The sequence below is a fragment of the Phyllobates terribilis genome, unplaced genomic scaffold (assembly GCF_046119375.1).
Source record: "Phyllobates terribilis strain yellow unplaced genomic scaffold, ASM4611937v1 Scaffold_11__3_contigs__length_659146591, whole genome shotgun sequence".
NCBI classification, from domain to species: Eukaryota; Metazoa; Chordata; class Amphibia; order Anura; family Dendrobatidae; genus Phyllobates; species Phyllobates terribilis.
In genome coordinates, this window is record NW_027362771.1 from 642,916,051 (window position 1) to 642,926,875 (window position 10,825).

Here is a 10,825-nt window from a genome sequence, read left to right on the forward strand (position 1 = left end):
TGAAGCTCATCAAGAGAATGCCAAGAGTGTGCAAAGCAGTCATCAAAGCAAAAGGTGGCAACTTTGAAGAACCTAGAATATAAGACATATTTTCAGTTGCTTCACACTTTTTTGTTAAGTATATAATTCCACATGTGGTAATTCATAGTTTTGATGCCTTCAGTGTGAATGTACAATGAAATGAAAATACAGAAAAATCTTTAAATGAGAAGGTGTGTCCAAACTTTTGATCTGTACTGTATATATATATATATATATATATATATATATATATATATATATATATATATATATTTTCTTTGCTAATTCATGACCTGTAGAACTGACCCTTACACAGGAGTGCTCGTTCGGCATGTGACATGCTTGATTGGAATTTTCCCCGAGAATTAGTAAGCTGGTGCCCCATACACAGTAGACTGTTGGCTGAACCTGTGGATGTCAGCAGGTTCAGTCGATATTGGCTGATTCAGTCGACATCAGTGTAATGTGTATTTTGGCATTAAAAGTTTGATTTCCTTTAGTTACCCAAAAAACATTTCAATAAAAATTGATCAAACTCGCACCCTTGGTTAATATTCCAACTTCTCCTTATCATACATGGTGGTAGGTCCACAACACCCATAGTCTCCCCAATCCACTGACCCCAGACAAGTACAGAGGTGACCTGGATGGATTTTGGATTTCAGTAAGCTGACACCTCTATGAACCTGTACTTTCCCCGACAGACAACATCTTATGTTCCTCCTTTTTATACGCCATTCTCAATGTTTCCTCAATCTTCATTAAAGGACCAGATGAATCAAAGTCGACCAACGATGTTTGAGTTTTCAGGAATGACCGATGATACATCTCTCGCCATCTTCCTCTTCGCATTCTTCCTCCTGGTTTACATGATAACAGTGGTTGCTAACGTTGGGTTGTTCATCGCTGTCCATAAGACGCCTGCCCTCCACACTCCCATGTATTTCTTCCTCAGTTACCTCTCGGTGGTCGACCTCTTCTACTCCTCAGTTATTGTTCCTAAAATGATTTCGGACCTTGTTTCCAGTAGGAAGGTAATCTCATTTTATGGTTGTGCTCTTCAATTCTACTTCTTTGCTGCTTTGGCTAGTACCGACGTTCATCTGCTCTCGAACATGTCCTATGACCGATATGCCGCTATTTGTCATCCTCTACATTATGTCTCCATGATGACCAAGACAAAATGTCTCTGCATGGTTCTCGTAGCTTTTTCTCTTGGCTTTTTGCAGTCGGCAGCACAAACCAGCTGTATGTTTAGTCTTCAATACTGTGGCTCAAATGTCATCGACCATTTTTATTGTGACATCCCTCCGCTGCTCAAACTGTCCTGCTCGGATATTGTCATGTGTGACATGGTCATCATGTTCCTCATTGGACTTTATGGCATAGGTTCACTGACCGGCATCATGATTTCATATATTTTTATCATCATTTCCATTCTCAAGATTAAGTCATCCAAAGGCAGGCAAAAATCGTTCAGCACCTGCTCCTCACACATCATCTGTTCCTCCATCTTCTTTGTCTCCGTGCTCCTCACTTACTTACAACCTCCTTCCAAAGCCACCAATAACCGAAGTAAGGTGGCTTCTATCTTTTATACCGTCATGACACCCATGTTGAATCCTCTTGTCTACAGTCTGAGGAACCAGGAGGTGAGAAACATCATTGTCCAAACTTTCCATGGTCTATGTAGTAAAAGGATTTAAATTCTTTCAAGTTTTGGGACTTGGGTTGAGTTCTTTATGATGCTGATATGAAAATACATAAAGCTGTAATAAAGTTTTTATCTTTAAACATCGTTGGGATTTCTTATCAAGACTAGTTGACAATGAAAACCTATCGAAAATACGGGGCTGCACTTTTTATTTAATAAAAGAGTAGATTTTCCTAAATATACAGTAAGTTACTGTCAATAGTGTTTAGAAGTGTCCCCAATGCAAAAGTCGGACAAGAACTTCTAAGTTGTGGGATCCCAGCATGCAAGTTACTGATATAATGATGTTATCGTTCACTAACCGATTAGTACAGAATTCAGCAAAAACAATCAAAATCTCACACTTTCACTGAGAGAGGAGACGTGGAGGGTCGTAAGACTCTGCTTTTCATGATGGAATCCTACAACCCCGAAAGTTCAGGCCCGACTTTTCTCCCTTTAGGGGGGCATTAGGGATCCTTTGAGCATTTTTAACAGTAGCATATATTTAGAAAAATCGTCAGAATTGTGACAGGTACTCTTTAATGCCTTTATAACTAGAGATGAGCAAGCAATAAAATAATGGTGCTCGTTGCTTGGGTTGAGCAAATCGTAATGCTCGGGTCCTCGACCCGAGCAACGAGCCCAATGTAAGTCTATGGGAAACTCAAGCATTTTTCTGACCGCCCTCCCCGGTGGTCTGCAGGGGGCCTAAAAACTATTCAAATCAGTGGGAACAGTGCTGAAATGACATGGGAACAGCATGGGGAAGACCCCTGGAAGCATCTCTGACTCCCAGGTCACTGCTGTGAAAAATGTTATCAGAGTATTATGCCACTTTTACAGACTTACTACTTAGTTAGTAGTAAGGTCTTAAAACCTGCAGGCAATAAAACTACTATGTGTCGCGTGGGGCCCCCTGTCCAGGATGCCCATCAAGAGTGCCCCAATTCCCCATGAGGACCACTATCCATCTGCAATTTCTACCTTCAAGGGTAGTAGATAGTCATGAAGTACTGGTCCCACTCCAACTGTATCCTGTAGAAACATATCAGCCCTGGTTCCCCAGTTAGCTCACTACCAGTCACTACCACACTCCCAGACCCTCCAAAACCCCCATAACATTTAGAATGACATTAAAGGGTGTCCAGGAAGCGTACCGGGCTACGTGGAATTACCTGGTACAGGTAATTTTACAGAAAGGGAGTGACCCTTTGCTCATGGAAGTATGACTAATGTTTCACCTTATATTGCCATGAACAGTCTGGACAGGCTATCCTCACCCAAGAACATGGCAGAAGACAGTGCCTTCTAGGGTATTACTTTGTAACCCATAATCTAGTTGTCTTGGGACCTCCTGCTTGTGTTAAAGCAGTGACAGCTGCCTCATAACTTGTTAAAAAGACAGGGACATAGTACTAGGAAACCCCCTCACTCTCGAAGTTCCTCATACCCTATCTGAAATACTCCAACAAGCTTAAACCTGCCATTTCTAAGCAACAAGGCTCACGAAATGTGAATTTTCTCTCCACACACCTCCCCAAATAATTGTTCAGTTAGCAAATGAGGGAGCTCAGGTTGATATGACACAGGAATGACTGGCAGCCGTTTAATGGAGGCAGAAACAAAGGGCTTGGCAGGTGTCACTGATGTACCACTCACTAACACCACTGCTGAGTCCTTTGTAGATGGTTCCAGAGATTTGGATAATGATCAAGGACAATTCAACACCAGGTCTGCACTAGTCCACAATGGTAAGGCAGCAATACGAGAAGCAGTCTCCTCCAGCTGGTTCTACACCAGAGACCGAGCTGAAGGCACTCGCTGGAGCATGCAATCTGGGAAAAGGTAAAGAGATTCATGTATTTTCAGACTCGAGATATGTTTTGGGGTTGGAATATGACTTTGCCACCGTTTGGTGGAGCTGTACTTTCCTGACCTCTGTTGGCAAAACTTTTGGCAGAAGAGCAGCTACTCGCAGCACTCGCCCTTACCCTGAAGAGTAGCCATAGTAAAAGTGTCAGCACACATTCAGGAACAAATTACCATTGAAGTAAGGAATGGCTTGGACGATGAGGTGGCTAAGGAAGCAGCATGACTCCTTCTGACAGGAATACTGGCCATGGCAAATGCGGATGCTCCAGGAAACCGAGTGACCAGAAGGAGTCTGTCACCATAACAACTCCAGTGGCCATTGTCCCCCAACTAATACTTGCCTTCCAGACCCAGGCCTCCCCACAAGAGCAGAAAACATGGGTCAGAGAGGGTGTCGTATGGTCAGAGTTAGGGGTATGGAAGATAAACTCAAGAATTGGCTTCCCATGCTGCCTGTTTTCCATGATGGCTGCCCTGGCACATTGCCTAGTGCATAACTGATAGAGCGTAATGTGTGCAGTAGTGCTACAAAACTGGTATGCCCCGGGATTCCAGAATGGGGGTGCAAAGTATGTACAGGGATGTCTTGTTTGTGCAAAACATAACCCTGTTATCACAGAAATGCACCCAAAATTAGACTACATCCAACCACCTAATGTGGGTTCTTATGGATACGCCATCATATATAATGATCTCTTCTCTGGGTGGCCTGAAGCTTGGGTCATGACCAAAACTAACACCAATGAGAAGAACCTCGGCACTCAATAGCTCTAAATTTGAAATTTTTAACGCAGTCCAAAAACAAAGAAACAGACGATTCGGTCAATCTGACCTTCATCAGTATACTGTTGGTTAAAGGAAAAAAATTATCAAAATAAAATACAACACAACAAGAAAAAACACATACTCAAATATTACAAAAAGTTAGTCACGGTGTTCAATGATGGAAGATATATTTAGAATGCGGAGATGAACATATATCTAAGCATAGATGAGCATTAGATTGTAAAAAAGTGACCACCTACCCGACTGCTTGTGGGTAATCAAGATTAGAAGGAAGGGGGAGGAGGACGCAATGTCTCAATCAGCATGGGTCCATGTTATCTAAATAGAAGTGGTAAACTAAGTCCCATATGTAAACAGACACTATGTCAAACCAATGTATAGGCTCATGTAGGACATACCTGAGACCCCAGTATATAGGTGCACATGGTGAGGAGCATGGTGTCCGCTGCTAGTTCCAGTGACTGCCATAGTGCCATAAAAAGAGAGAGGGTGGGCCTAATGGTTGCGGTGGCCAATCACCGCTAACTGGAAATCTGTTGACCGGCACTGCCGGATGTGACCGTGTGATGTCACCGGAAGTGACATATCGCGTGGTGCCCGGACGCCTATTGGAGGAGGAGATGTGCGGCCCAGGTAACGGAGGGCAGGCGTTCCAAAGGCTGGAAGCATGCGTACCAGATAAAGGAAACATGCACTCCACATACAGGAAGCATGTATACCATAGGGGTACAGATGATAGAGAACGTGAGTGAAACTTGGAAGTGGTGGGAACCGGAGAGAGTGCACCATAGATGGGATGGATGATCTGAAATACAAAAGAACAGTAACTCAATACACTGAACATGTTAACCATTATCTGGGGGTGATACAGATAGTGAACTGTAAAACAATAATATTATAATAAATTAGGAGTTAACAAATCCTCAAATAAAGGGTTTCAGTTAGCACACTCCAGAGATTGTTCTGGAAACCTTATATGAAAGCAAGCAAATCATATTCCCTGTTAAGTCCTTTGGGCGACTGGGATTGCAGTTCATGAATCCAATAGGCCTCTCTGCATTTCAGGAGGCGTATGCGATTTCCCACCCGGCGTGGTGGTAAAACCTGCTCAAGGACTTGGTATTTAAGTTGGGATATGTAATGGCCTGCCATGATGAAATGTTGGGGGATGGGTAACAGTAGATTCTTGCATCGGATTGTCGATTTGTGCTTGGAGATTCTATCTTTAACGGGCTGGGTTGTTTCGCCCACATAGAATCATAGAATCGTAGAATGTTAGAGTTGGAGGGGACCTCCTGGGTCATCTGGTCCAACCCCCTGCTCAAAGCAGGATTCACTAAACCATCTCAGACAGATATCTGTCCAGCCTCTGCTTGAAGACGTCCATTGAAGGGGAACTCACCACCTCTCGTGGCCGCCTGTTCCACTCATTAATCACCCTAACTGTCAAAAAGTTTTTTCTAATATCTAATCTGTGTCTCCTCCCATTCAGTTTCATCCCATTGCTTCTAGTCTTTCCTTGTGCAAATGAGAATAAAGATGATCCCTCTACAATGTGACAGCCCTTGAGATATTTGTAGACAGCTATTAAGTCTCCTCTCAGTCTTCTTTTTTGCATAGTTCAGGCCATAGGGACATTTTATGAAGTACACTACAAAAGTGCGATCACGGGTGAAATAATCTTTAATTAAATATTTCTAGCCGCTCTGAGGGTGATGGATGATGTTACCTCGTAGGATGTTATTGCACTGTCGGCACTGAAGACAGGGAAAGGTTCCCATTTTTGGATTCTGTAAGAACCATTGTTTCGATCCTTGGCGTACTGTACCAATGTCAGCGTTTACTGAAGAGTCTTGGAGATTAGGTGCTCTTTTGAAGCATGGTAAGAAGAACTGTTGGAATTCTGTAGTTGTAGGTTATCCAGTCTGTAAAATGTTCCAGTGTTTACGTATAGTCTTGTGAAGAATGTACAGATGAAATGTATGGACAAAGGGGATTCGATCTTTACCATTAGAGCAGACAGGCATTTGATTATTGGCATGTTAATGTAGAACAACGAGTGGATACCCACGCTCCAGGAATTTAAGGCTCGTTTCTTGTAGCCTCTGATCTCAAAGTAACTCACTGTTAACAATTCTCTTAACCCTTTGAAATTGTGATTTGGGTATGGAGTGTTTCATGGCCATGGGATGGTTATTGGAAAAATGCAATAGACCGTTCCGGTCTGTGGGTTTTATATGTCCGTGGACAAAATCCCATGTTCATCTTTGTTGACCATTGTGTATTGAAAATTCACCCGATGTGGATCTTGGGTCATGGTAAAGCTCAAGTCTGGCCATGTTGACTTAAGGACAGAAAAAAACTCTTCTAAAAATTCTTGATTACCCCCCAATATGCAAAAAATGTCATCTATGAAGCACTTCTAGATTATGGAATGCTTCTGGAATAGCAAATTTGGATAGACTACTTGGCTCTCAAAGGCGGCCATGTACCAATTAACATATAGGGGGCTACATTAGATCCCATTATGGTGCCCTTCACTTGTAGGTAATACGAGTCTTGAAACAGAAAGTAATTTTTGGTAAGTACCAAGGTGAGTAGTTCAATGCAAAGATCTATGACCCAAGGATCAGTGAGTGATTCGACAAGTAAGTTATGTACTGTTCTAATGCCATGGTTTTGAGGGATGGACGTATAAAGGATACTAAGATGGCTCCTGTAGGAACCTGTTTGAGTTTGGCTAAGATGGTTAAAAAAGCTCCCATATCAAGCAGAAATGAAGGACAATTGCTGTGTAAGAGGTGTTGGGATTTTCTTAAGGAAAATGGATAAAAGTGACAAAAGTGATGCCGTGGACGGTCCAGGTGGTTGAGTTGGACTGCACATCTCCTCCTCCAGTAGGTGTCCTGGCATCATGCGATACGTCACTTCTGGTGACGCCACCCGATCATATCCGGCAATTCCGTTCAACATACTGCTGGTTAGCGGTGATTGGCCACTGCAACCATTAGGCCCACCCTCCCTCTTTTTATATGGGCCAGCCCCCTGCCACTATGGCAGTCACTGGAACTAGCGGTGGACACCGCGCTCCTCACCACGTGCACTGTTAGGGATTCACCCACGATCTCAATTACTCACAGAGACCACCCACTGTGATCTCTGGTGCGAACAGCTCTCTGCTGCCCCTTATTGTCCAGATAATTGCACGACGATGACGATCAACAGAGAGGACCGCAGGCTGTTCTCACTTACTAGTTATTGGAAAGATAACAGTGAGCAGCTGGCATACACACCTCCTTCCTATATGGAATATATGTATACACCCTTGTACGATCACTGCTAGCTTCACGATAACCCAAGAAAGATTATTGCTGCCACCACCAATCAGTTTTAAAATACAATACAGGCCTGATTGGACACCTGCTTTCTAGAACCATGTGGCTTCGGGGGAGGAACGATTACAGACCAAAAGAAACAGAACTATTCAATTTTATATTTAATCCAAAGGGAGACAGTGTTTATGAAAAAATATACAAAAGATTTTACAAAGGAGGACAAAACAATACAGCATATACAGTTACACAAAATAAAAAGGGATTACTAGAAGAACTTGCCAGACCGATCGCAGAGACGATTCAGTTTAGCTGGAGGGAAGCACTCCAATGGACCGTTATGCAACGGGACCCCTGTTTACACAAATATGTATCTACCGGCATGAGTATAGATGAATAATCGGCTTGATATTTCATGCTGAAGGGGGGCCTTGCCCACACACTCCCCTGTGATGACCTCACGAGGGCTGGTCTCTGCCCTTCATGTTTTTTTTTAATTTCTAATTTCTGCGATAACTCCTCGCGGGTTGATCGCAGAAGTTAGCAAGTGGTCTTTTTTATTGCGCTTTACCTTTACTTTGAGACTACACATGACATGGCTGCTGTCCGTTATTTTTGTGTTCTTGCTTTACAGCTCACCGGGAGGGCTAACAGATACGGAAAAATATGCCTACTGTTCCTTAGTAAACACATCCACTCACACAGCATATTTGAATCTACATACAGGAATAACCACAAATGCCTGGATCCACATGGATAGTTCAAAAGTTCAATACACATATATAATAAGATCATATGAAATAAATGCGTGTATTTATGAACCCTCTCTAGTAACGTCAAAATATCACAAAAAAAACTGCAATAAATTACTACACTTCATCTTTATTGAAAAAAATAATTAAAAACAGTACACAGTTAAAAAATGGGAGAAACCGCCACATGGCACCATGACCCACATAACCATAAATACCCTATATTATCCCAGCAGTAACTCACAATATAATAAAGCCCATTGAACTTAGGCCCTAATGCTAAACATATGGGAGTATAACCTTGCCAAAATTACCATAAGTAACCCTTATTGTCCCCACAGTGGCTCACAACCTTGTAAGGCCCCTTTAAAATGGGCCACAATACTATACATGTGAGAGCACAGAAACAGCCCCTGATAGAGGGGACAACATACACGGATCACCAGTGCACACTATGCCTGCTGTGGGCCAGGGGGTGTCAAATATTCTACGTACGTTTCGGCTTCTGCAGTCTTCTTCCGGGGTACGTCCACACTCAGAGCAAGGCTTCATTAAATAGTCCCAACTGCCAATCAAATCCATTCATGACCACCTGTCATTCATCCACATTCACACAGATCCAGAAACTAGAGAAAGTAAACTCCACATTTACACCCATACAAAAGGTCCATGTCCGTGTACTCCAGAAAGATGAAGAACGGAAGGTGATTATCCACCCAGATACATTCACACAGATCCAGAAACTAGAGAGGTTGAACTCCCCATTTAGACCCATATAAAGGTCCATGTCCGTGTACTCCAGAAAGATGGAGGACGGAAGGTGATTATCCACCAAGATACGTTCACACAGATCCGGAAACTAGAGAGAATGAACTCCCCATTTAGACCCATATAAAGGTCCATGTCCGTGTACTCCAGAAAGATGGAGGACGGAAGGTGATCATCCCCACCACTCCTCCCTAAGCATACTCATTCTAAACAGTGTCAGGGGAGGCGGTCCAACGACGCAGCCCGCAACCACCGCCCTGAAGGGGCGTGCTCCGGGTCGCGGCATCGGAGCACCGCCCCAGGAGACACCCCCAGGATGCGTGCATCGGAGCGGCAGGAGGCTCGCGCACAGGCACCAATGAAGGTCCCAAGCCAGTGGTACCCCTCTGTCATCACCGCATGTCACTCCACATGCTATTTATGTGGGTGCAGATATGAGACACATCTATGAACGGCTCCAGCAAGATATCTATGTGTTCTTAAGGGGTACTATTATTTACACATGGGGGCTGATGATATACACTGCACATATAAACTTATCTATACTTTACCGTGAAAGGAACCTACATATATCATATAGATCCACTCATGTATTCTGTGGCCCATATGTAAAACTCACAAGCAAAACATAATACCTCAATCAGTACATGGTGTGTCATTAAACATAGCAAATACATTGGTGTCATCACGCTATAAACATTTGATAATATAACAAGGATGCAGTGATTCCATTCTTAGTGTGGTTGCCCCAAACGGGAGGTCAACCAGTCCGAGCGGAACTTGAGATGGGTTAGCGCGAACCATCCTCCTCCATCCCATCCGTATCCTTAATACAAGGACCTTCACACCAAACACTCCAAGGTGACTTGATCAAAACACAGGTAGGCAAGTATATGGACTGAAAAAATAAAAAAAAAAACAGTATAAACAACAAGGATAAAAAAGTGTGGTTAAAAATTAGATGGGGACAGTTTAGAGGAATGAAGCGAAACTCAAGTTTTAATTTAGCTCTTGGGGACACATGGATTGCAAGGTCCAGATCCACTTAGTCTCTAATTGAGTGAGCATACGAGACACTGGGCCACGACGAATACCCAGCACTATACAGTCAATGCCTTTCACTCTCAGACCCTTAGGGTCACAATTGTGGCACTTCCTGAAGTGTCTGGGTATGGTCCGCAATTTCTCTACATCTTCCACCTCTCCTGCTCCCAACATATCCCGTACATGTTCACGGACCCTAACTTTGAGGGCCCATGTGGTCAAGCCCACGTATATCTTGGGGTAGGGGCAGGTGGCGCAGTACTCCACTGCCTGTGTAGAACATGTGATTCTCTGAGTAATCACATATTCTTGGGAGCCATCTGAGGAATGGAAATGTGTGGCCCGTTCGATATTACGACAGGCCACACATCCACCACAAGGTGAACATCCCCATTTCTTTCTCCTCACCTGTCCAAAGGGCAATGTCCTTTGATCTTTAACCTCGTGGTGACTGCATACCAAAATATTGCGTAAGCATCTCCCCCGCCTTGCTGTAGCACTAGATCTCTCTGGGAGATACTGTCTCAAAGTCGTAATCCGCCAATAAAATCGGC

At 43.4% G+C, this 10,825-nt stretch overlaps 1 protein-coding gene across 1 annotated transcript; it reads left to right on the plus strand.

The window, feature by feature from the left end:
• Positions 1 to 794: 794 nt before the first annotated feature.
• Positions 795 to 1,727, plus strand: LOC141167620 (olfactory receptor 5B21-like). The gene has a single exon (XM_073655004.1). It carries the CDS (start codon positions 795 to 797, stop codon positions 1,725 to 1,727), a length of 933 nt encoding a protein of 310 aa, XP_073511105.1.
• Positions 1,728 to 10,825: the final 9,098 nt, after the last annotated feature.

Bases quoted from the DNA above. Each gene is read 5' to 3' on its own strand.
- LOC141167620 (XM_073655004.1), top strand. From the start codon at position 795: ATGAATCAAAGTCGACCAACGATGTTTGAGTTTTCAGGAATGACCGAT.